Here is a 25,459-nt window from a genome sequence, read left to right as displayed (position 1 = left end):
AAGTTTTGCAGTTAAATTTATATGAATGCATCTTTTTCACCAACCGAAATTAGAAAAAGTTACTCAAGTGTACGCCTAGCCTAGCATGTTAGGCCACTTGATGTTTTTAACTTCGGAAACCCGCTTCCGGTGAAATAGACTCTTATTTTGCCAGTTGCCAGTGCACGTTCTCAAGCCTAAAATTAGCTTTTACCCTTGTAATTTTTTGTTAAAAACCGTCATATTTCTTAGTCGTTCGTGAATTATATATCCTAATTTTTAACTTAAACTGACAGACTAGGCTAATTTTTCCAAAGTTTAGATTAATCTTAAACTAAACCTCTCAACCCTTCATGAGTCATGACCCAAACTATCGCTTCTTATAAGCAAATTACTGGACCAGGCTAGGCTGTGAATTAAAATATATAGGCCTACATAAATTGTTTGTGAGGTTAGGTTAGGCTTTGCGCTGCTTGCCGACCATAAGCTATAGTCAGATAGTGGAAAATGTTCAACTGCATACATGAGATTCATCAACGTGCATACTAAACTTTATTTATACATATCAGAAAAAATTTTATACTCGTTTTAGAAGCCAATAACTGTTGGTAGTGCTTAATAGATTGTATTTATAGAGTTAGTTTGACAGTTGTCTGTAGATCACTGTATCGAAATCTGTTTTGGGTGGAAATTATCTAGCACAATGCCTGTAAGTATAATGATTTGCACATTGAAACTTTCCACCTCATCTTGAGAATTTAATTGACTTTTCCGAGACAACTTTGACGGATTTATTCGCAATTTATTGGCAGTACATGTTTACCTAGTGTGGGATCTTGTTGTGCATTTAAACAGCTTAAATTCATATCTATAAAACCTCGGCGGAATACACTAGCCATCAAGTGCAGACATGGCATCCGTGCTCACTGATGCGTAATGCCATGTTTTAGTGCATATACGTCTGACAGTGAAAACAGAATCGGTATTATCTCGGCCACATTCTTCTGTTCGTTAATTCGTGAAGTTGATATTACTTTTCAGGCATATCATTCCACTCAAACTGCTCCTCGATCAGTTGGAAATATCGCTGTACTTCCATTAAAGTGTCTCTCCAAGTACAAAGGACCAGCTCCGAGAATTCCCCCAGATCAATCGGATATAATTGATGAAACGATCGGCTTCTTTAGGTGTGGAGCGATTTAGTTTTGAATCTTGATAAAGTATATGTTATACTGAGGTTTGGTTAAGTCGCTTTACCGCTTTGCTTCTTAATTAAATTCTCTTTTAATCAAATTGTTGAATGTCAAAGTAAAAGTAAAATCATGTTTTCCAGAGCGAATATTTTCTTTCGAAATTATGAGATTAAGTCCGATTCCGACAGGACGCTCATCTATGTCACACTGTACATCCAGGAGTGCTTGAAGAAATTAGTGAAAGTAAGCATGACTTTTTACAAACAAATATGCCTTAAATTAGCCACATGCTATAGAGCATTATGCAATATAGATTTGTTTCAGAAGGCAAGCATTTTATAGACAATCGAGATTAGAGAACAACAACTGTAGTATGAAATGCTAATAAATATATCTTTCATCATTATATCTCTCTTGTTTGTTCCATTTATACATCACTTTACTCCCAAGAACATGCAAGCTACCGTGTTGGTTTATATTTTATGCAGTGTATGAGCAAAGAGTCTGGAAGAAAGGAGTTATACACATTGGCCGTTTCATCATTTGATATTCCTGGAGATCCCGGCTTCCCTCTGAATGCAATGTATGCGAAACCTCAATCCAGAAGTGATGCCGGTAACTAAGTTCAAACTGGTTGAGATACACAGTTATATTTATATGTAACCATTTTGCCTCAAGTTTTTTTTTCTGTTTGCTGATAGTTACTCAATTTACTTTTTACTCCACATATATTTACCTTGATTAATTATACTGTAATGTAATGACTAATTTCAACTGAAAAATCTTTTTGACCCACAAAAGTTTTTGTTGATCACATAAACCTAACCCTTGGTTTAAATTTACCAAAAGTAAAATCTATCATAAACATTTGCAGATTTAATGAAGGCCTACATCCAGCAGCTTCGTCACGAAACAGGAGAGCGTCTTCTCGAGCGTGTCTGGGACAACGATGCAGGAAGAGCAAGCAAGTGGTGGCTGTGCTTTGCCAAGAGGAAGTTTATGGAGAAGAGTCTCTCTCAACCTGGCCAATAGTTCTTTGAAATTTTACTTAACAAAAACAAAATAGTGATTATACTGATTGTATCTGGCAGGTTTCTTTTCGATTATAGATTGTTTGCTCATATTCCAGCACTTAAACACTGCTATGTATACTATTCAAGATTGTCGCTTTTCATTTTTTCCAGCCGTCTTAACAGAGTAGGTTTGCGCTGGTGTAGGAAACTTCCAATACAATAGTGCAATTTGCACAATTTCTTTCAAGTATTTCCCAATGCCGCGTGGAACATGTTTACGACACTATGTAATGTATTAAAACATTGACTACAAAAATATTTAAAGATGAAGTTAATTTGCCATGAAATGAAAGTTTTCTTTCAAATATGGGTGTTGCCTTGACCCCATTTAAACTACACATACTATAATAATGTACATTATGCTTTATAATCTTAATGGCTACTGTATGGGCTACTGTGTTTAATCATTTATATCATCATCTCTAATAAAAGCAAAGAGAAACTACTATTTTCTTCCAAAGTAGTGCTCAGATAGCAAGTCATTTCTTTCCCTCAAGTTTGCTCTGAAGGTGTCTACCTACGCAACATGTCTGCTTGCTTTCAGAACCATCAATTTCACGACAACACTAACTACAACTGATTTGCACCAAGAACGTAACATAGATTTTTAATGAAAAACACAGAAGAACTATTGGTTAATAAGAAATCAATTTACTAAGTAAACGAAAGGCAAATACTCTAGTACCTGTAAATGGGCAAGACAAGCACAGTGACAATGGCTTATTCTCTACCAGTATTGCCAAGACTGACTTTAGCAATTAACTGATACAGGTAACTCCATCTGGAGATGGATGAACAAGTTTTTGCTTAATAGTGTGGAGTAAAGAACACTTAAATATGACATCATATTTACACGTCTTCCCATTATATCTTGTGCACTAAGTACTTGCAATTTATATGAAAAATACGCAAAATGTTGTTTTAAATGGACAGATACTACTCATTTTTGTACAGAAATTGCATCACAGTATGAAAAAATGTTGCACATGTTAATGGCACAGCAGTCGAAAAAAATATTTAACTTAAACAGAAGGTAAGGAATCGAGTACAATACAAGCAGCGAAGAAGACACTAAATTTGTGCAGTTTATCAATACCTTAGCTAAGCACCAATAATCGTGTCGTCTTACTAGGAATAAAGCTTAGTCATCACGAACATCGCCAAGTCTTGATTGTTCCAATATGACGTGTGTGAAGTCAGCGACGCGTAACCGAGTTTGCGCTCTGTAAAACCTTCAGGGAGCTCATAGTCGATACGATCTTCAAGCTGAGCAGCGTCTTCTTCATCTTCCCTCCTCTCAATAAGAGGAGCGGTGGCGGTGTCCACTTCAATTTGATCTTCATCCTGTGGTAGGACTTGGTTCATTGATCCTCCTCGAACTCTGCTCCACACCCCTCGTCCAATCCTGACCGCTCCTCCGGCCATTGACCTGAATTAATGGAAATCTTATAACACTAAGGTTGCATATGACATACCACTTTGAGCAAGGGTTTCGAACACGTGGCCTGCAAGAACATTTTGTGTTACCCACGATGTATCTGAAAATTTTTGTGTCTAATGCGGACCTCAGGTTTAATTAAAAGTGTTCATTTCATTTCACCCTGTAGCAATTTGAGTTTGAGACCTATAGAAACTAATATGTCCGTCCTCCCTGAGTATAATCTGCTTTGTGGTAACTCGTTTTTTAATGCATTAACTCATTTGTCTTTTTAAGGTTTAATTGTTTTTATCACCTTACAAGGGGGGTTATTATTTGCCATCACAGTAAAACTGTTTCGAATGAGCATGGATGTCCATTTCGTGCAGTTAAAAACAGTGCTATTACAATTTAACCATGCTAAGCTAATATGTCAAGACGCACACGCCCCAGCCAACAAAGTATTGTAAGTTTATTGCAGATGTTACAAGTTGTAGATTAGCTCGTGAACAGATTTATGAATTAATATTCGTTACCGACTGTGACTCACTGAACATGAAACATTTATGAATCACAAAGCCATTATGTGAAAAAAATGTCGTGATTTGCTGTACAGTTTATTTAGTTAAACAGTTAAACACATTTGAATGTAGCTTACAGTAGAATGTTTTGTTTACATTCTTTCATATCTGCATTATGCAATATTTTTACTTTATAATAAGAGGATATAATTCAACAAAACATGTCACACAAAATTAATAATATTTTGTTTCCAAAAATAGCCACAATTTTCAAATAAGAAATGTGGGAAAATGAAACCAACAAGAGCTTGTCTGCATTCCTTAACATAATTAAAAATAATTATTATTATTACTAATTAATAATCAAGCAAACCATAGGACAATAATACCTCGATAAAATCAGTTGCAAATCACACTCAATTATAAACATTTCTTGCTCACCTCAAATAAGAAGGTTGTCTTGGGAGGCTTGGTGATTGTGATGGTGAGCCCTCTGGTGCCGAGCTATAAGTTCTCTCATCTTGATCTTCTCTCAAGTCGCTACTAGTGTCGTCAACTTCCGTTTGACTTTCGTCATTTTCCGTAGTTTTTGGTGAAGTCTGTTCATTTTTTTCTCTGATTATTGATGCGTACGTTTTGATCTAATGAGAAATAGTTTAGCAAGTTTTTTAGATAATGATTCGCAATTAATTCCATATTTTTTTAAATTGCATTGTATTTGTGCATAATAAACAATTACACAGTAACCGCTTTAAAATGTACAACAATAGGTGAAGATAAAACTACAATAAACTGTGTTAAAATTTGCAACTTTGCCGAAAACTCACCTGCTCGGGTAGAATCTTAGAATAATGAGGTAGGATTAGTGGCTCGAGTCGATATGCAACTGGGTCAGCAGGATGGAAGACGTTAAAAATTCGTCTTTCAACACAGCATAAAAAATAATTAGTTAGTAAACATATTTGTGAACACAGTTTAACGAATGAATTATTATTATTACAAGTTTGCAACCTGCAACTCGAAACTGGAATGATATCATTGTGAGCCCCTGAACCATTTTCTGGCCTATAACCTCTCAAACACAGGAATACACCCAAGGGAGAACCAATACTAAACATTGTGTCAATGCTAAAATTCAATCTGGGAGCGCGAACGAAGTCCTGTAAATGAGAGAAATTTTGTTGTATGTCTGGAGTATTGTTTTTACACTATTCACCAGGCACTCTTGAACCCTGCCAGTAAACTACAATAAGTTACACGCATTTGTAATTTTGTATGGTTTGTGACTTCTAGGTGATTAATTTGTCTACTACAGAAAAGTAATCAAACTAAATGTACATTAGATTATCTGCTCTTACATTCACGTAAAACCTTGGGCGTGGTGAGAAAGGATCTTCTTCATACATGGCTCCATTCCAGTTGTTTAAAATATCGTGAAATATCACATTTCCGAGTGAATGGCAAAGAACACTAATCTACCAAAATATATTGAGAGATGTTTGATAGATTATTTCCTGGTCTGCTCAAGATCTCATAATTTGCACTTCACCTTTCCATTGAAATTTGGATTTCTGTCCCTGAATAGTTTATGAATGCGGTTGAGTTCATCTCTTAAAGCGCAGACTATTTCATTGCGGTATAAAGGGCTTGCATAATACATGATGTCCATGGCAGTATTGTTCACAAAACGCCTGACTCCCTGGCCCTGTTTATAATTATGTCATTATTCATCTTAGCACTTGCTTTCGTACACTTTGAAAACAATGAAGTCTGATGGGGATTTCAACAGAGATTGAAACATACTTTTCACTTTATATTGGAGCTGAAAATAATGAGTTGTGTTGGGGTAAGGAAAGTCAATGCTCGACACATCCAACAACTATAATATCGACTTGTTCATAGACAGCACAATTATGCAACAAACTGGTAATAATATGAGATACCGTCACAGAACTTTATTTTAGTGGCTGTGCCAGGAAAACCCTCTGTCAGGAATATTTTTTTATCTTGGACAACCGAGATCGTTGGGTTTGATCAGTTTTTAAAGATAAGTGTCAGCCTTTCAATGATAAGTTGCAGATGAGTTTTTTTACACGAGTTCATCTTGAACTTTTTAAAAGGCAACTTGCGTGTTTGAGACCCCTGGATGAAAATGTACAAATTCCCAACCTTGGTGGGTGTGATAGACTCAATGATATCTTCGTCAAGTTTTAATCTCGATCTCCACTCAACAGGAATGAACTCCGAGCGACCTTCGATATTTTTCAGCTGCAGGCGGCGACACAAGCTACGAAAGTCTGCGGTATTTCTCACAATTTTTCTTCTGAATGTTCAAACAATAAAATTAATCAAATGTTAGTGTAAAGCATGATTGTTCGCTGAAATGTTTTATGGAAAAACGTATATCAAAAGTAAGATTTGGACACCATGTAAGGCACTAATATAAGAGTACACAACGTTGTTTACACATTGAAATACATCTTAATAAATAACTACAAATACTAGTGGAAGATCGTTGATGCAAAGTTGAAGAGGTTACTTAAACTACTTGTAATCTGAGGTTGGAATAAAATGAAATATTGGTGGCAAACAGCCACGATACTGTGACTGGGGCATATTACATGCAATTTTAGTGATCAAATAGGCTTCCCTGATTATCCTTTTTGATAAAAAGATTACTGTACAATTTGCTTCATCTAGGATCTAGCTTCATCAAAAGAAATGCCACAAAGTGTGATAAAGTCATTAAGTACAACACTATTACGAAATGCCCATGATCTTTGTAGTGTCACTTTTAAATAATTAAAAGGCATTTTATGCTACTGAGAAAATACACAACAAGTTATACCTATCACCCTTTGCTCCAATGCCGTGGATGACAAAGACAAGGTGTTTTATCGAAGGTTGTCTATCTTCCTCCATTGCGTCTTCCTTGTAGCCCCGATGCAAGCGATAACCACTGCTTGTGGCCTAGACAAATTGTGACAAATGAAACATGACAACTTTGCGAAGTGCAAAATCGTAGCAAATGAAATGAACATTTGGGAAACATATGTTAATTTAACGTTCCGTTTCACTACACATGCCTTTGAAACCCCAAATTTTGTTATAATGTTCCTAAATGCACGGTGTGTGGTGGCGTCTTTGTAAAACAAAACATCTGTCACACTGTTCCATTCAACGTGGCACCCGTCAAGGTGCACACTGTGCATTATTTTGTTACTCATCAGTTGCTGCAAGAAACAAAACAAACTTATAAAAAAGATATATCAAAAAGACTCCAATAAACCTTCCTCAAACCGCAAAATAGAATGCGGCCAAACGCATGCAATAATATCGATTAATACCGATATTACACGTGGGAGATTATTACAAACCAGTAACGGATGTTATCTCAATATCTCTACCTTTATTTGCTGAATGTCGTAACCTTTCCATCGTTCGTAATGTTGTTCCTCGACACGAACGGCAAGATCTTCATCTAATGGCTGCCAGTTTACCTCAAAGAACCACGTTCCCCGATGAACTGGGATCCAATCCACAGAGTCTGATTTTGTTAGTTCAACAAAAGACCAGTAAACTGGGTAACATTTTCTTTCAATAACATCTATCTGAAACACATAACACAAAAATATGGAATTATTCATAATTTTATGTCATGGAGTAAAATATGTTACTGGAAATCACATATGCGATTGTTAGGATGGTGCGGATAGCCCGAGAGCATTTTCACAGAATATTTCACTCGCATGCAAACACCGGTTGGCTAACACATGTACACACCTCATACATCCCGCCTCGAACACAAATGCGTTTCACATCTTCCTCCTGGCACTTCTTGGAAGCGTAACGACGCCACTCTTTTTCAACTCGGATGGAGTCAAAACCGAGCAAGGGTTTCCATTTCTTTTTCTTCTTTGTACAATAAAACCATCGCACTTCATCCACTCTGAGTTTTTCGACCTAAACAATAGCTTGCACTGTTGTGCACATAGTTTTTGTAACGTTTTATTTTTCCTGCTCAATAATTGTCAGTCGCCGTGTTTTGATTTTTTGTGCTATTATGGTAAACATAATATTACATTATTTATTGGCGCAGTGTTTAATTAAACAACTACGTCTAAGCAGGATATAAAATGCACTCTAGCCCATAGTCTAGACCGGAAAGTAATTATAATTTGATATGAAATTGAGCTAGAAGAGAGAGAAATTTACGAGCGAATACAGGCACAGTTAGCAACTCAATTAATTGTTATGGTATTCAATATATAAATAGGTACATATATATATAGATATAGGTATTTAAACAACAAATTCTATCTTAGTTTCAATGCTTGTTTTCTAAAAATCATTATGAAACTAAAACAATTTAGCGCACAAAGTGATAAGTCTAATAAATGCACATTTTCCACTACAGTTAGCCTAGCCAACAGTTAGCCTAGCCTAGTTAGTTAGTTAGCCTAGCCCGTGTTGCAAAACAAAATCCAACAGATATTTGAAAACCATCATACTTTCTCAATATCTTCACGTAAAGATTCTTCAGAAACTTCTGGTCCAGGTTCATTAAAAATTAAATTATCGTTAGAGTTCTGCTGGTAATTGTCATCAAAATCAGTAATATCACAAAATGGCCCATCGTCATTGAAATCATCTGAGGACAATCCACTTCCAGAGAAACTTATATGACTACTTGAACTAGCTTCCATTTTATGACTTTACAGCTTCGTTAGATAAATCAGACTAAACTAAGAAGTGTGTCCGATGCGTCGGCACTCAACACAAAACTAAAAAGCAATAAACTGATATCCCAGACAAGCAACGAAATCAAGTAATTTTCATTCCCCCACTTTGCCACTTCATCATTCAAAAATCACGATTTCGGGTCCAACTAATCAACAAAGTCAGCTGTTCGGTACATCTGGTACAAGTTTATTTGGATCCACTATGTTTCCTTGTTTGGTACTAAATTTGTGATTAAGTTTGCCTAAATTTCCAAATCTTTGCTATGTTTACTTTTTAAATTGTAGAGAAAGATGGTAATTTAAGCATATTTTCTAGATGTTTTCAGTTTCTGTGATTTGTAAATCTCCGCCTCATTACAATTCGAAAAATCTTTTATTTGAGATAACACCTAGCATGACTTACTATGAAAAAGAAATCTGGTATTTCCCCAACAAGAAACTTCTCAATTGCCATTTTGACAAGTGAGAGCTAGGAAAAGGCTGTTAAGATATTCAATAGCTTGAGAACTACTAGTAAGGAATGGATCAAAAGCGTTAGAATAATTATAACATTTTGTACGTGCACTTCTATTTTAGTCATCATGGATTCCAATTTATCTTTTATAAGGGAAGGAAAAGTACATAACATCGAACTGGGAAATACGTTTCGCAAACGAAAAGACACAGCATTTCACACAGTCCGCTGTATGTGCTACTCAGAGTTTTAACGTAGGCGTACACAATATGCAAATAAATTTATTACGTAGTACAGCATCACGATTTTGTATGTGCGCAGACGATTTCAAGCCAGCGTCGGCAGATTTAACACAACAAGGTCAAGTTGATGTTGGAGAAAACAATGACGTCACAATTACCTTACCTCACACTCAAGGAAACTCAAACATTGTGTATAAAGGCTCAAAGAAGCCCGCTCAAAAGGAATGCATTTTAATATACGATCCAGCCACCGGGGACTTTACCCTTGAGCGTGTTACGTCTCAAATTCAAGTGAAGAAGACTAGGTATATTGTTTGGTTTTTCTAGTATAATGTATTCTTTTATCATTCAGCCATTTTATTGCGAAATGTAATAATGAACTATTTTTGTATTTTTAAAGGTCATCGGGCAATATTAATCCACAACCTCCTGTTTTAGTGTCAAGTGCAACAAAATTGCCAAAGAAGATTGGCAAAAAGCCAATTTCACAGAAATCACACAAACCATCAGCACAGGATACAAGAAAAGTTGATAGTATTGTGGTAACCGACTACTGTTTTCATCATGTAGCATTTATTGATTGATTAATTTACACTTACATCAGCTTCTGCAGCAGAAGTTCAACTGATATTTTGCACATATTTGGTATGGTATGATGATCCTTATCCTGAGAAAAGTCTTTGCATAATTTAAACCCAGCGGTGATTTCTCGTCATTCGGACCCCGGTTACTTAGCTAGCCTTTGTGAAAGTTTCGATTGTCACAGAGTTTTTTTACAGTATTATGTTGCCCCAGTTTAGAACTGTTCACCAGGTCCACTGAAAAGGAGCAAGTGTCATTAATGCCTTGCCCAAGGGCATTACAACGGTGTTTCATTACAAAATGCCCTGGGAATCAAAACTTCTTTTTGTTGACATTTACTTTATGGATTAATTATTATTTATGCTAATACACGTTTAGGAAGATAAACAAGATGTTATAATGCCATCTATCACCATGCCAACAACCAGACCACCTGAAACACATGAATCAACGCAACGACATACATCTCCAGGTATAACGAATGTGTACATAAAGGTGATAACAAATGGCACTGCGATTACTTTACTGGCAAAGCTTCTGCAGTTAGGATGTTTTCTCTAAACTTTTTGTTTAATATTGAGTATTACCTTTTTTGAAGGCTCTACTATTCTGATTTCAACTTGACTCCATTTCAAGTCAAATCTTAATTCAATGTTTACAAACAAAGTGTTTACATTCGCAGACGGTTGACAACGTATTTCTTTGATATCGTTTTAATTATCATTATCAATGCATAAACTATACAGCGAGATTTATAACCAAAACAATTGATTTGGCTAAATAATGCATGTTGTTTCTTCTGTCTTGGCTCTTGTGTTCGTTCTGTGTATGAGTCGTAACTCTCACCACCTTGCTGCTGAAGATGATTACATTTTTGTGTTTTTTTATTAACTTATTGTAAATTATACATTTCTGTTACTTATATCTTGGGCAATGTAGTTTGTTAGTGAGGTGGTCGTATCATAACAAATAATCTATTTACCTCGTATTTTGACTGATTTATGGGATCTTTTATAGGGAACTTAGCAGAGACATTGAGTAGTTCTGAAGATGACTCATCAAGTTCCAGCAGCGGTTCTTCTGATGAAGATGATGACTCATCAAGTAGCAGTAGTTTAGACGTTAAATTTTCAGGTATTAAGCACATTCAATAAATAGCTTTGCTGACTCTGAATAAACTTAAACTATGAATGACTTTGGCTGTTGATATTTTTCAACTCTATCGATATAAATATGGCACATTGTGTGATGTCTATGTTTACAGAAAACAATTGCTCAGATGTGCTTGCCGCTGATCTTCAGTTGAGTGAGTCAGGGTCGGACACAGACTGACCAAAGTAAATTGTTTGTAAAAAATCTCGGTATTTTGCGATGGCAAACATCAGTTGAAAAAGTCTTCATCAAGTCATCTATTGCGAGAAAGGCCAAATGCCACAAGGTTTTTTTCACACTGTTCAATTGGTTTTTATGGCATGTTGGAAGCCGGTAGAATATTGACGTAATGTCCGCAATGGTGTAAAAAGTGGAAATCATCAGCCACACTTACATATACGAAGTCTTTCATTATTACAATTGCAACAGTACTTATTTATGGCGTATGCAGGCACATTACTCCTTTTAAAAACTTGGGAAAATGTTTTCAACATTGTTTAGTTGCAGATTAATTAGGCAATTGGCCTAGCTTATCACATCTGTACCTTATTGATACAGGTAATATTTATTGTATTTTAGCGGTCTTCTTAATAATGTATTATTTATTGGCACCTGCATTTTGTTTGAAGATCACGTTTTAAATTTTCTGTTTGTGTTGAAGGGATATGCTCTTGTACATTAGAGTGCAATTTATTAATAAATTCATTCAAGGGTGACAGCTATATGCACCAGTTGGCTGCGATATACTTGCCGTCATATAACAAACTATGAGGTGAACTTGGATGAACTATGAACATAACAAGTACAACATGCAACAAAACAATTATGTCTAAACCCACATAGCACTCTGACAAACTAAGGGCTAGAAAAACAGTTGAATTGTGAAATGAAAAATTCAGTTCACTATCACCTAACGTAAGTTCATCCATAACTAATTAAAACAATAGCACCAAGACAATGTGTCGTGATTAGAAACTAAAGTGCGATTAGAAAAGGAAAAGTACTAAAGTGAAACTAAGGGAAGTGCGTAAAGATTGCAACATTCAGCATTTACGAATTATTTCATCTAAGGTGATGGGTAACTATTTATGAGGTATATAATGCTTTCTAACTTTCATCAAAATACGCAACACATTCTAAGTACGATGAAAGCCCTCCAACATCAAACCTCCCAGATATTTTGTGCGTGAAGACTGGTAACCTGTTGGTAAAAATTTAACAAAATTTTGGCTAATTGCATTGTTAAGCAAAAGTATGCAATGGAGTATTGTACAGTACATTAGTTGTTATGTATAAACTCCACACAGAGAGATGTTTTATTTCATTCCATCTGTGATTGTTTACCTTTTATAAAGGTGATTAAGAAAATTGCCGGTTGCATCTTTCTCAGTAAGCGGAGAATTCTTTTTGTCTTCAAGAAATATTGATACTTCTTTCAATGCGGCCGGAGAAAGAATGTAGAAACACGGACACTGCGAATAAGACACTGTGAAAACTATATTGTGCACGCATTTGGCCACAATAAGCGATCATGTAACTTACAGCAGATCTAGATTGTGTCTCATCAGGCTGAGGCTTTTCCAGGAACATAGTCACCCGATTTTGTGAGTTAGTTTCTAAAATTCCATGTTTAATGACATCTGTGAAAGATGAGCGAGGTAATGCTTTGTTTAATACTTAAACCACACACAAAAGTTAAAGGTGGAATTATTGTGTAGTAAAAGTTACCATCTTTAGCACAATCATATACAGTCACCAAGCTACATGTAGGAATCTCCAATTTAAGTTTTCTAAATTGATCTATCATTTTGGAGAGATCAAAGTCGCTGTAAAACAGAGTGTCTCTAAACACAAAAGATAAGGTCATCATTGCTCGAATATAGTACAAAACCATCATTACGTAATATTTCCTATGACGTCAAGGTTACCAGTGCAGTAGCGATATTTTAAGAAACATTCTGTAGACAGCCAACAGAAACATAATCGCCATGTTTTCATAATCAATTTAACGGCAGCAGAGTCATTAACTTTACCCAGCAACAATTATTAAATCGGATTGTTCGACTCCAAATGAGCTAACTGCGAAAGCCAGTGCAGCCACTGCTCCAAGTCTAGTTTTGTTTGTGCTTGTTTTGTCATTTACAACTGAAATAAAATCCGGCCATTCTTGAGACCATTTCATAAATTGGTCATAAAAGCAGTCATTTGTCTAAACAGAAAATAATAATTCAAAGTTTTAACTGTATGTAGGAACATTAAAAGTATATTTAAAAATTTTCTAAAACGATGGGTATATAAATGGTCCATAAATATATGGCGTTTTATCATGGGGTTTTAATCTATGTAAGTCATGTAAAAAACACTAATCTCACTTCTATATAGACATGCTCAATATCATCAGACTCCTGAAATAGCTTCATCCAGTGTGATAACAGTGGTTTTTGCCCAATTGGCAAAAGAGCTTTTGGTAAATGGAGCAATTCCTTATACTTACCGCTTGCGTCATTGCGAATATCGCGAGCCAGCCGGGTTCCAAAACCACCCGCCAAAATAACCACCTTCATATTTACAAATCAACCAGTAACCATCAAGAAACCTTTAAAGCACAATCGTTAACATAGAAGTAGATTTGTATATACCACTCATATGTAGGACATAACGCAACCTTGATTAATGTCTCCCTTTGTCTCATAGACTGTTTATAATGGACTATTACATATACTCTTATTGTCACAGCCAGGAAAATATATATCAACTCCATTTCTCAATACACTTTAAACAGCAATAGGTCATCACACACAAGTGCATTTAAGTAGGTAATTGAAAACTACTGTGTATAATGATGCACTGATTTGTGCGCAAAAAAACAGAAAATGGTTTAGTCCTTTGTCTCTTTATCATTGTCAGAGTCTGTTGTTGTTAATTTTGCATCTACAAGTTTGTTATTTCTCCTTGGCTTTTTGTAAATAACTTCCGGATGTCCTTCCATAAAAGCAACATATCTTGCGAGAGTGAAGAGAAAATCACTCAGCCTGTTTATGTATTTTGCAACAGGTTCATCGACATCATTTTGAATAAAGCGTGACGCCAGTTTTCTCTCAGCTCTTCGGCAAATGCTGCGTGTGACATGAAGTGAGCAACTACCCCTGCCTCCAGAAGGAAGAATAAAGTTCTTCAGCTCTGGAAGATCTTTTGTAAACTTGTCAATCCATTCCTCCATCTCAACTACGAGATCTTTGTCAAATTCAGTGCGTGCGATCTGCTTTTCTGTTGCACTTGTTAAAGGTGTCGCCACACATGAAGCTACATCTTGCAACGCGCATTGAACCTTTTGAAGCATTTCGTTTAACTCTTTAAAGTTTTCTTGCTGCATAGACTCCATTAAAACCTCTCTGGCAAGTCCGATATTGCAATTAAGTTCATCAATATCTCCGAGTGTTTCAAAAACAGCATCAAATTTCGGTCTTCGCTCACCTGTAAATAAGCTGGAAGTACCTCCATCTCCAGTTTTGGTGTAAATTTTTAAAGCCCGCCCATGAGTGAGGACTGTTGGGAAAATGCGTAAACCTGAGAATGAAGACACGCAAGGTACAATTAAAGTTGAAAAATGCGATTTTTGTTGCAACTGTGAAAAAAACAGCCTTATAAAGCAAGGCGGACTGCTAAGCAATTTCATATTGAGATGCTTTAAAATCATGGTTGAATACTATGTATATTAACCTCCCTGCAATACAAAATACCAAAGTTTTATGAAGACAATTACCCACATTCTAAAAACAAATACCTGAGCGTCGTTGCTTTTCAGTAACAATTTACTCAGCTTTACACATTTCACAATAAAATCATTTAAATTTAATATTTTGAAAGTTTCTTTATAATTATACTTTATCCCTACTGGAAAGTTTGCTTTCAGTCCGCCAGATAAATGCGCCAATAATTATAATGCCAATATTTGCTCCACGCCACTGTAATACTTCTAATCTAGAATATAGGGAAAACGACAATTGTGCCAGAAAATTGGCATCATACAAACTTTCCATTAGTGCAGTTTATTCCTGATATTGACAACAAAAAAAAACAACATTACCGAGTTGGAAGTTCATTAAAATTTCAAGTAATTATCATCTAAATATGAACAAGGATTCTTGGCTTCTTACTGTCTTAACTTTAGTGTAACATATAGGCCTAGTCTAATTTCTGCTGAAATGTTTGTGATTTTGTGGGCGTGGTTGGTTGGACGCGGTTATCCACATAGTTATCTAGGTAGTATCATAGAACCATGTAAATTAACAAACTGACAAATTTATCTTGAATAAACTCGTATATAACCTTAAGTTCTAATTTGCTCTTATGTTGGCTATCAACTTTCCAAACATCAACTTTTGCACCTCAAGTGACACTGCAAGTTGTTCTTTTGTCGTTCCTTCCTTTGGGGAAGGCCCGTTCTTGATATTGTTAAACAGGATTGCACAAGCCACAAACTGGCACAAAGAGCGGATTACGCAAAGATCAGCCCATTCGTCAAGGATTAGCCCATAGGAAAGGGAAAAAGGAATGCACGGATTTAGCAATTCGTATGGGCGGAAAGGAATAATTCCATCTTTTAAAGTAATTGTTGTAAGGCTAATCGTGTTCGAATGAGTAATCCATTTTGTCGCATACGGCTATTCTAATATCTACAAGCCTTATATAGATAGCCTGTAAGCAGTGTATGACGCAGTATCCGTTAATACTTTGTGCAAGGCCATTCCAACGGTTGTAACTGCAGTACCAATGCCATTTGCACAGATAAACCTATGCTATATGCTAAACTAACCAGTAATCACACTGTACTATGCTGTAGTTCGTATCAACACAACAGCCTATAGATCTCAATAATGTACAGCAGTAGCCTTCACCGTACAATGACCAGCCATAGTTTCACATAAAATGGATTACTCATTCGAACACGATTAGCCTTTCAACAATTACTTTAAAAGATGGAATTATTCCTTTCAGCCCATACGAATGGCTAATCCGTGCATTCCTTTTTTCCTTTCCTATGGGCTAATCCTTGACGAAGCGGGTGCATGAGTTTTCGCTGTGCTCGACAACTCTCGCAATTATGGGATTGGGTGGTGTGGTAATGGTTTTGGGATGGCCTAAGCCAAACCCAGTCTTTCAGTTTTATTGTCTGACTCCTATGATTGTCTTTGACTCCGTTGCGTTTACTGTCTCTATATTGCTTCTTAAATCAACACCAACTTCATAAGTTCAAATTTGCTATATTGTCCGAATAACTTGTCCGAATTAGGATATTTACACCATGATTCCAATTCCCAATTTGTTAGCAATTACTTATTCAAAATAGAATAACTCAGAAAAGAATTCAATTCGTACGAGTCAGAGAAAAGAGCGATTTAAACAAAACATTTCTTTTTATACTAAAGTATTGACCAATCAGCTTTTAGCCAATCAGCCCATAATCACGTGTCAGTTCCAATTTAAGCCTTTTTCTCACAAAGCATTCAAACCGCTTTACACCAGTACAAAAAAACCACTTGACACACTTACTATATCACATATTGGTTTGAAACTACGCTTGTGATTAAAGATACTAGAACAATACCTGCTACCATAAACCACGTGTCGCATATTACACCACGAAAACAAGGTACTTGAAACACTTCAATCTATGTCAGCACGCTACAAGCTTTGCACATTATTACATTATCTAGACTGGAGAAAAATCAAACTTTATGCAATGCCAATATATATAATTATTGCAATTATGAAATTGTCCGAACGCCACAATTAACTCCCCCAACCCAAAAAGCTTCGAGGTAGGGATACTGGCGTTGGCAGGTTGCAAGATTGTTGTTGGCAGCTTGCAATGTGAATGCAGAATTTGTTTTCCCTCCAGTCATATTTGTGCAGTCATCACAGGTCACACGAATTGATACATGCAATAGAAAAAATAGCAGTAAATATTCTTCGCTAATACTATGTTGTATAGAAGGGTTTTTAAATATTTTGATATTATTTTTTTATACGTTTTTACCACAACCGAAGTAATATAAAAGTATGGTAAATGTAATTGCACACAAAACCTAACACAAACAGTTTGAATAAAATGATTGCCATTATAACTAATGCATTGCAATATTTTGACACAAAGGATATCGGACAACGCGTTTGGTTTACCGAATTGTTATAGCAAGATAATGTAAGTACAAGGGTGGGTAAGGGTTAAGAGGGTTTGCATAATGCAGGAGAAGAAAATAAAAGTTCGATCAGTCTGAGTAATATGCTTAATATCGCGATTCGCCCCAACTCGTTTTCTGCTTGCATTTTGTTGTATGCAAGTTATGCGGTACCACTTGTGAATCGAGGTTATATCGGGATAGTACAAATCAACAGATTCTGACTTATACAGGCTGGCAGTTTGCAACCTGGTATATTATGACAAACAGGCAAAATAATCGTACGGCGTTTTTGTTAACGCTTGTACTTATGTAAGTCATTTATGAAGCAATAAAGGTGGGTTAATATAAAACGTAGCTAAAAGTGCTTAGCGTAAGAAAAGATGAAAAGAATGCTTTGTAGGTAGACAATGGGGTGAAAGTGACCGTTGATAAGTATTTGGCTTAGTTAGCCTGTGTCCATGCAATAAAATAAAATAAAAAAATCATCTACCATAAAACATGATATTGAAAAATAAGTATAGATAGAAGTCGACAGGGGATAAGGAATATATTAACTTTTAGTTCAAATTGAATTTCTTGAGTATGATTATGATGCGCGGTTTACGCAGAACAAATATAAGATATAACTACAGTATGAATTTATATGCGCGTTGTCCTTGGGGACATAAATTTATGAGGTAAAATCAGAGTAAGAAACGTATTTAATATTTTTGTTATTAATAATCATGATATATGTGCGCTAGCTAATATCTAATAACACCAATAACATGCTACGATTTATTCAGAAATGAGTAATGTACTTTACCGGCTAAGAATTAATCGGGTGCAGAATCAAATGTAGAAGTGTCCACAACAGATTGATAACTTCGTTCTTCTTGATGATTTTTCTTCCATTTTTCTTTTAAGCGATGCTTGACGCTGGTCTGTGTTGGTTGCTGGATTTGGCTAGTGTTGGCTAGCGTCGTCATCATCGTAATCCATAATGCCAGTAGCATGATAGTCATTGTTCGTTAGCGAGATTTCTTTCAACTGGTTACTTCGAGAATTTTTAAAATGTCTGCCGCAATTTTCTCGCTAACAGACCGTTGAATGCAGTTTGTCTCTCGATCCTAATCTGACTCCAATTTTCACCTTTCATAAATCGAATCTTTCAGAAGTGCATGTGTTCTTCTTCGTTTGCAGAAGAAAGACGGGGTTACCATTTATGGGATTGGGTGGTGTGGTAATGGTTTTGGGATGGCCTAAGCCAAACCCAGTCTTTCAGTTTTATTGTCTGACTCCTATGATTGTCTTTGACTCCGTTGCGTTTACTGTCTCTATATTGCTTCTTAAATCAACACCAACTTCATAAGTTCAAATTTGCTATATTGTCCGAATAACTTGTCCGAATTAGGATATTTACACCATGATTCCAATTCCCAATTTGTTAGCAATTACTTATTCAAAATAGAATAACTCAGAAAAGAATTCAATTCGTACGAGTCAGAGAAGAGAGCGATTTAAACAAAACATTTCTTTTTATACTAAAGTATTGACCAATCAGCTTTTAGCCAATCAGCCCATAATCACGTGTCAGTTCCAATTTAAGCCTTTTTCTCACAAAGCATTCAAACCGCTTTACACCAGTACAAAAAAACCACTTGACACACTTACTATATCACATATTGGTTTGAAACTACGCTTGTGATTAAAGATACTAGAACAATACCTGCTACCATAAACCACGTGTCGCATATTACACCACGAAAACAAGGTACTTGAAACACTTCAATCTATGTCAGCACGCTACAAGCTTTGCACATTATTACATTATCTAGACTGGAGAAAAATCAAACTTTATGCAATGCCAATATATATAATTATTGCAATTATGAAATTGTCCGAACGCCACACAATAAAGCTTGATGTTATTGAACTAATGATTTTAACCAAAAATTTTTAGTTATAAATAAAATTATTTATAATTAAAAATTTATATATAATTGTTTTTAGCTCCCCAATGCTCAAGAATAATGTAATGTAGCCAATGCTCTTGAAATGTTAGCGCACCCTTGTTATAAATAAAGATCCATTGTGTTTCGACTTTAATTTGCATAAATAAACGTAAAAGTAATTAATAGACACTGGTATTTGCAACAAGAAATTTAAAATTAGATAAAAGCAAGCCTTACTAAAAGAATAAAAACATCAGATAATATAAGTTAAAGTTTCAGGCGGAAACACGAATATGTAAATCACTTGAAGCTGTGCTAGATTTAGACATTTCTTGCTTTTTACGACATAATTTCTTGTACAAAATTCTCCACATACCAGCGGAATAAATAAAAGGATTTAGTAAACTGTTAAGAGGAACAAACGCAGTTGCAAAAACACTAACCCAAGTTTGAATCATTTTTTCGTGTTCATTGACAGCGCAAAGGTCATCAGTAGCGGTCTGCGCGATGAAAATAATTGATAGCAATGATAACGGAAGCGTGCAGAACATATTAGATAACGTTATGATAAAAATTTTGCTGTATGCATTTTTATTTTCCATGTCTCTGTTATCTTGAAAAGCTGGCCTGTCGTTGCTGTGTTCAGTAACACAACATAGTTCGTTTCTCTGACAAATGCAACTGGGCATTATAGTAGTTTTGCGGCATATCACGACGTAAGCTGATGCTATGTAAAGAAATGATAACGCATTGAAACCAGCCATAGCCAAGGTGAAAAACATGGAATTATCATGGAAAGAAGATAAGTATTCTGCGTAACAGATTCGTTCATGGACGTAGTAGTCGTAGAAATAAACTTGGTCTGTGGGAGAAAGCAAGTTCAGCTTCCTTGACATAGAAATTAATGCAGACCACGAGACGTTGCTTGGAACTAAAAAATCTTGATAGTTCAGACCACATGCTTCGCTTGCTGCTTTAGTTAGAAAATTAAGTGTGTGGAGAATATGTTGGTGAGAGAGCTTTTGCGTTCTATGGTCATTTGTTATTTTGACACTCTTTATGAAAACAGACCGAATGACTTCAAACTTCAAAAGAGGCGTCACTGCAACAATTGTCCAAAATATCCACGACACAATCGCAATCCAAGTAATCTTTTTGATTCCGGCACTCTCGTACGGTTTGAGAATGCTGTGCATCCGGACAGAGGTAATTAGTATTAAAGCCGTCGTGGAAACGTTAGTGGATGCAAAACTAGCCGCGCCCAACAAAGAACACGGTGTGCTGTGCAGCCAGGCCGCTGTAGAACTATCGGTGCAGTCAAAAGGGTTTACGACGGTTGATATGGTAATTCCGAGAAGGTTTATTCCAGTTAGAAGGTCTGCTGCCGCCAAGTTCAGTATCGTGATGGCTTGAAGTTTTGCAACGTTGCCCAGGAGAGAATTTTTTCTGCGTAATATCAAAATATTCCGAACGACCACGGCGAGATTAGCGCTTAAAATGGCCGCTGTTATTATCCAGCAAATATGGAAGCGGGCGGACAAATAAACCGGTTGAGAGGAGGCTTCGCAAGCAGATGGCTGTAACGTCGCTTCGCCCGACAACGCACAACTAGAATATCCCGTACATTCCACGTCACTAAACAAGTTCATGCTGCTGACATTTGTAAGCGTGGTATTTAAGTTATTCCTCGACGACATTGTGTTTCTATCCAATGTTGAATGAAGATTTTCACTTAAACCTTCACTTTTCGCGAGCGATAAGTTACTTTTGCTACCAAGGAAAGGGTCTGCTGAACATATTGGCATATCACAAAGACTGCAGATATAATAGAAGCTTCTGTTGTTTATCTTCCCCTCCGCTAAGCATGGCACTTTTATACACGTTCCATCTCTGATATCTTTGTCGATTTGGGCACACTGAACACCTAATACAATGAAAAGCGTAAAACTCATTTTTTGAAAAATTTGAAATCTCTTTTTCCTTTTTCGTTTGGTTCTTTTAATTTAAAAACCAGGAGATGCATTTCTGCTTAAGCTTACGTAAAAACCTTACCTTTAAACAAGAGGGTAACTACAGAAAATACAATCCATCCAAACTGCATGACAAACCCGCGTTTGTCAATCTGAAAATTTCTTCCACTTATCCTGGTCAAACACAGCGCCTGTACTCAATTCAAACGGTCTCAAGAAAAAATTGACAATTATAGCTAAGCAATAACATTATCGGTTTCAAAGTGCGTTGGGAAAAAAAATTGCTTCAAAGGGTCACTCTTGCGGGAAAGGATACACCGCTAAACATTTCATTTAATTATTCTTACGCTTCGGAAAATTATCACCTTCGTTCGTTTACGTTCGCTGGCATTTAACGAGTTGTGAAAACGACAATTTGAATAGATTACAGGCGCGCAATTTTGGCTAATTATATAGATATTGTAACTTTCCAAGTCTTTTTCCTACCCCCGGTTAATCAGCAAATATCTGCAAGGGATCGAATCACTCAATGTAGATTAATCTTCTATTTTGCCAAATTAGACGAAGCAAACTCAACAACAAAGACATGGTCGTATGCCTCATCGATGTGTTTACTCGTTCATATCATTACAAGAAAGTATCTTGATCACAATCAGTCGCCGCAAGCCAAACCTGACACGCACATAAAGCGTCAATATGAATGCATGTTTTTAAGCGTAACGTCTTTTTGTGCTGCGGTACTTATACCAAATAGATAGATGTTCCAAGCGAATTACGAGGCAGCCACATTACCTTCATTTATAGACCAAATATATTACAGTGTCCGGCGCGGGACACCCTAGGTATGGACGTAACCCAGTCGCTTCAATATGCGGAAAAAATCAAAGTCCAAAACCTTTCGACCCAAAGACGTGCTGAAGAAAATTTGAAGGTGTGGTGATGTTTAATTACTCTTTGTGTTTTTTAAAGTTTTAAACATTTTCACCACAGCCATAAATTATCGAATAGTGTCCTCTGAACGAGAAAATAAAAATTACCACTTTTATAAGCCTCAAGGGTAAAGATGCGATCTATAATTATGCTAAAAACGCAAAACGACAACTAAATTTTTTTTGCGAACGCGCGCTTCATCGGGTGACAAACTTGCTTTTCTCTGAACTTTTGCTTCCCTCTTGCTGCTGGCAATAGATTTCTTGTATTCGTAGAAGAAAACGACACAATTTGTTTAAATTTAAATGCGGTTTATTCAACGATCACAAAACCGGTTTCAAATGACGCCAACTGCATTTCACTATATTTTCCCCAATAGTTCACAATAGTGTAAAAGTGAATTAAAGCAATATTTTGGCAACGTATTTTATTGTATACATTGTTTAATCCCTGCATTGCGCAAATATTGATATCTTTTGTTTAAGCCAGAAAACGTTGAAAACTAACGCACAATGTCGGAATGTTATCACCTTCACCACAAGATATATAAATTTAAATGCTACAAATAATAAAATTAGAAAACGAGTAGTAGAAACTCCAAAAACGAGTAAAAACTCCAACTCAAAAAACTCTAAAAACGAGTAAAGACTTTTTTTCAATGAAAAGGTAAAAACACGCAACCCACGAAATGATTTCATGGCGCTCTGTCGCGGCATCCTTTACAGGGGACTCTCCACATTCCAGCGGAGTAAATAAAAGGATTCAAAAAGCTGTTGATAAGAATTGCAAATGGCGCCAAGACCCCTACCCAGTTGTTAATACTTCTTTCGTAATCTCTTACTGCGCATGCGTCGCTATTGGAGGTCCAAAAAAAGTGCAAAACGGAGGCAATGGACATGGGTAAGATGCACATCATATTTGTCAAAGTGATGAGGAAAATTTTGCAATTTGCTTTTCTGTTTTCTTCGTCTCTTCGGCTCCTAATGCGATTGGCCTCATCGCTGGGACCGACGCAGCAGCCAAGGCGGACTTGTTGCTTGGAGCAGCATAAACCTAAGGATGATTTGCGGACGATTACAATGTAAGCTATTACAATATACAGGAAAGACAGAATGTTGAAAGTGGCGTTGAATAAAGTGAAAAACGCAGACTTGTCTCTGAAGCTCGGAAAATACTCGGCGAAGCAAAGCTGATCGTGAACGTAATAGCCGTAATAATAGATCCCATCGTCGGCTGAATGTAGATCAATTTTTCGAGACAATGATATCAAATCTGGCCAGGTCAGTTCGTCTGAAATATGGGCAAGCCCGTACAAACTCCCATTGCATGTCTTGTTCAAACCATCCAGCACATAATTGACCGTTCCGAGGATAGAATCGTAAGTTAATGTTTTAGTTGCACCTTCCCACTTTATCCGGACCGCTTTTACAAAGATCGACTTTATGACGTCCAGATCAAACAAAGGCACGGCGGCCCAAACGAACCAGATAATCCAGGAGATGAACGCAATCCAGGCGATAGGTTTAACGCTGATCCTCTTGTACGGTCTAAGCACACTCAACATCCGGACTGACGTGATAAGGATAAGAGCGGTTGTCGATATGTTACTGGAGGCGAGACTCGCCGCAGCCAATAGGGAGCAGGGAAGGCTGTGCAGCCAAGCGTGTCGGGCGTTTTCATCACAAGCGGAATGAGTCACGTGCGAGGAAATGACGACACCGGTCAAATACAATCCAGTGACGAAATCGGCGGAAGACAGGTTAAGAATCGTGATGGAATGGACTTTCGTCACATTTGACAAAGCAGGTTTGCGGAGCTCTAAAATCGCGTGAACGAATGTGGCCAGGTTTGCTGTTAATATTACGCCGGTGAGCAGTAATATTATTGAAAACTTCACAAAATACTCAACGGTTTTGTAGTCGTCACAGTTTTCAATATTTTCGTCCTCATAAGGCAAATCGCATTCGGAAAGTCCAACACATTCTGTATCAACCAGCAACCGAGCTCGGTTGTGATTCTCGGCTTCAGAAGTGCAATTAGTTCCATTTGGAGAAGATGTCGTTCCCAAAGCTCTTGTTGTGTTGTGTTCCAAGACGCGTTCGATTGTCAAGTTGGTGGAATCCAAACTTTCAAATATTGCTTTGTTCAAGTAATGGCAAGATTGGAATTCACCGCTTTTAACACTTCTGGAGCAAACGCGATAGGAATCGGAAGCAGCAACAACAGGTTTTTTAATTCCTCCAACGCAGGAAATTTCAAGGCAGTTTTCCACAGCTTGAAAAACTATAACGTAAACATAAAAATTTTTGTGATTTTGTCAGATCCTTTAGCAGAATGTTTTTTAAACATAATATAAACATATCGTATTCATTAATGTCACATTATGCGTTTTACAAACGACGATAAATAAGAACATGTAAACTCCTGTCACCACATCAATAAATTTCTTGTGGAATAGTATCTAAAACATGCATTTTGTACAATCCGCTTTCACTTACCTTTCAGGTGAACAATTATTAGAAGTAGGAGGTACACTTTTCTTTCCATCTTTGTCTTCCCTTGCAGAATGGTTTTATCGTCAATGACAAGAGCGATCTTTTTATAATAAAAATGTGGCGAACTTTCTTTAAATTTACGTTCGAAATGACACCGCAAAATAATTACGTAACTATGGGCATTATCACTTAGCGGGCAGTGATATATATAATTACCTTCTATTCTAGCTCGCCTTCTAAAAATCGGCGCTCGATTCTGTCACGACAAATAGAGGTCACAATTAAGTCAAGATATCTGACCTAATGATATAGCTTTTTTCTTCTAAGCTTAGACGATATTGATCCAATGTGTTATTAACTTATAAACAAAGCCTTAAATTGGGGGTCGCCTTTCCTCTTTCAGCAATGAAAATTTGCCGATAGGCGACAATTTTGTTTTCGTGGAAAATTCAGCTACGCACCGTCGGGTCAATTACGTATGCATCCGGCAGTGTCAGGTATCACACCAAGATTTTAAAGGAATGTAAAAATCTTACTTTACAAACCATCGCCTTCTATTGAAGCAGCAACAGAAGACCAACAAAATCAAC

At 36.5% G+C, this 25,459-nt stretch overlaps 5 protein-coding genes and 1 pseudogene across 5 annotated transcripts; 2 read left to right on the top strand and 4 right to left on the bottom strand.

Annotated features, from left to right (window-relative positions):
- Nucleotides 1–529: 529 nt before the first annotated feature.
- Nucleotides 530–2,690, top strand: LOC143459056 (actin-related protein 2/3 complex subunit 3-like). The gene is made up of 5 exons (XM_076956020.1): nucleotides 530–688; nucleotides 1,021–1,166; nucleotides 1,313–1,415; nucleotides 1,661–1,787; nucleotides 2,047–2,690. Exons 1-5 carry the CDS (start codon nucleotides 683–685, stop codon nucleotides 2,202–2,204), a joined length of 540 nt encoding a protein of 179 aa, XP_076812135.1. The 5' UTR covers nucleotides 530–682; the 3' UTR covers nucleotides 2,205–2,690.
- Nucleotides 2,691–2,828: 138 nt separating this feature from the next.
- On the bottom strand, nucleotides 2,829–9,061 carry LOC143459052 (phospholipase DDHD1-like). Its single transcript, XM_076956017.1, has 12 exons — nucleotides 8,695–9,061; nucleotides 7,967–8,146; nucleotides 7,591–7,794; nucleotides 7,270–7,416; nucleotides 7,032–7,153; nucleotides 6,353–6,506; nucleotides 5,733–5,888; nucleotides 5,542–5,658; nucleotides 5,195–5,343; nucleotides 5,011–5,104; nucleotides 4,625–4,824; nucleotides 2,829–3,674 (listed from the first exon to the last, which is right to left on the bottom strand). Exons 1-12 carry the CDS (start codon nucleotides 8,887–8,889, stop codon nucleotides 3,374–3,376), a joined length of 2,019 nt encoding a protein of 672 aa, XP_076812132.1. The 5' UTR covers nucleotides 8,890–9,061; the 3' UTR covers nucleotides 2,829–3,373.
- A 307-nt stretch (nucleotides 9,062–9,368) lies between these two features.
- On the top strand, nucleotides 9,369–12,071 carry LOC143459055 (ELL-associated factor 2-like). The gene is made up of 6 exons (XM_076956019.1): nucleotides 9,369–9,609; nucleotides 9,701–9,926; nucleotides 10,022–10,163; nucleotides 10,582–10,675; nucleotides 11,221–11,337; nucleotides 11,468–12,071. Exons 1-6 carry the CDS (start codon nucleotides 9,507–9,509, stop codon nucleotides 11,533–11,535), a joined length of 750 nt encoding a protein of 249 aa, XP_076812134.1. The 5' UTR covers nucleotides 9,369–9,506; the 3' UTR covers nucleotides 11,536–12,071.
- LOC143459054 (uncharacterized) lies at nucleotides 12,050–13,993 on the bottom strand. The gene is made up of 6 exons (XM_076956018.1): nucleotides 13,728–13,993; nucleotides 13,389–13,564; nucleotides 13,084–13,199; nucleotides 12,898–12,995; nucleotides 12,700–12,827; nucleotides 12,050–12,556 (listed from the first exon to the last, which is right to left on the bottom strand). The coding sequence occupies exons 1-6, from the start codon at nucleotides 13,917–13,919 to the stop codon at nucleotides 12,463–12,465; spliced, it is 804 nt and encodes a 267-aa protein (XP_076812133.1). The 5' UTR covers nucleotides 13,920–13,993; the 3' UTR covers nucleotides 12,050–12,462.
- A 105-nt stretch (nucleotides 13,994–14,098) lies between these two features.
- On the bottom strand, nucleotides 14,099–15,708 carry LOC143459053 (corrinoid adenosyltransferase MMAB pseudogene; annotated as a pseudogene).
- Nucleotides 15,709–17,251: 1,543 nt separating this feature from the next.
- Nucleotides 17,252–22,005, bottom strand: LOC143460322 (uncharacterized). Its single transcript, XM_076957784.1, has 2 exons — nucleotides 21,527–22,005; nucleotides 17,252–21,398 (listed from the first exon to the last, which is right to left on the bottom strand). The coding sequence occupies exons 1-2, from the start codon at nucleotides 21,573–21,575 to the stop codon at nucleotides 19,750–19,752; spliced, it is 1,698 nt and encodes a 565-aa protein (XP_076813899.1). The 5' UTR covers nucleotides 21,576–22,005; the 3' UTR covers nucleotides 17,252–19,749.
- Nucleotides 22,006–25,459: the final 3,454 nt, after the last annotated feature.

Source organism: Clavelina lepadiformis, chromosome 5, assembly GCF_947623445.1.
Source record: "Clavelina lepadiformis chromosome 5, kaClaLepa1.1, whole genome shotgun sequence".
Classification (NCBI taxonomy): domain Eukaryota; kingdom Metazoa; phylum Chordata; class Ascidiacea; order Aplousobranchia; family Clavelinidae; genus Clavelina; species Clavelina lepadiformis.
The sequence above is the reverse complement of the archived record's forward strand: the minus strand, read 5'-3'. Positions and strand labels throughout refer to the sequence as shown.

Excerpts from the sequence above, each read along its gene's own strand:
- LOC143459056 (XM_076956020.1), top strand. Across the intron at positions 1,167-1,312 it reads GAAACGATCGGCTTCTTTAG|AGCGAATATTTTCTTTCGAA; the intron begins GTGTGGAGCGAT and ends CATGTTTTCCAG. Across the intron at positions 1,788-2,046 it reads TCAATCCAGAAGTGATGCCG|ATTTAATGAAGGCCTACATC; the intron begins GTAACTAAGTTC and ends AAACATTTGCAG.
- LOC143459052 (XM_076956017.1), bottom strand. The coding sequence starts at position 8,889 with ATGGAAGCTAGTTCAAGTAGTCATATAAGTTTCTCTGGAAGTGGATTG. Across the intron at positions 7,795-7,966 it reads TTCGAGGCGGGATGTATGAG|ATAGATGTTATTGAAAGAAA; the intron begins GTGTGTACATGT and ends TATGTGTTTCAG. Across the intron at positions 7,417-7,590 it reads ACGACATTCAGCAAATAAAG|CAACTGATGAGTAACAAAAT; the intron begins GTAGAGATATTG and ends TGTTTCTTGCAG.
- LOC143459055 (XM_076956019.1), top strand. The coding sequence starts at position 9,507 with ATGGATTCCAATTTATCTTTTATAAGGGAAGGAAAAGTACATAACATC. Across the intron at positions 9,610-9,700 it reads AGCATTTCACACAGTCCGCT|ACGATTTCAAGCCAGCGTCG; the intron begins GTATGTGCTACT and ends GTATGTGCGCAG. Across the intron at positions 10,164-10,581 it reads GAAAAGTTGATAGTATTGTG|GAAGATAAACAAGATGTTAT; the intron begins GTAACCGACTAC and ends ATACACGTTTAG.
- LOC143459054 (XM_076956018.1), bottom strand. The coding sequence starts at position 13,919 with ATGAAGGTGGTTATTTTGGCGGGTGGTTTTGGAACCCGGCTGGCTCGC. Across the intron at positions 13,200-13,388 it reads GATTTAATAATTGTTGCTGG|AGACACTCTGTTTTACAGCG; the intron begins GTAAAGTTAATG and ends TTTTGTGTTTAG. Across the intron at positions 12,557-12,699 it reads CTTAATCACCTTTATAAAAG|GTTACCAGTCTTCACGCACA; the intron begins GTAAACAATCAC and ends TTTTACCAACAG.
- LOC143460322 (XM_076957784.1), bottom strand. The coding sequence starts at position 21,575 with ATGCAGTTTGGATGGATTGTATTTTCTGTAGTTACCCTCTTGTTTAAA. Across the intron at positions 21,399-21,526 it reads AGTTACCCTCTTGTTTAAAG|GTGTTCAGTGTGCCCAAATC; the intron begins GTAAGGTTTTTA and ends TCATTGTATTAG.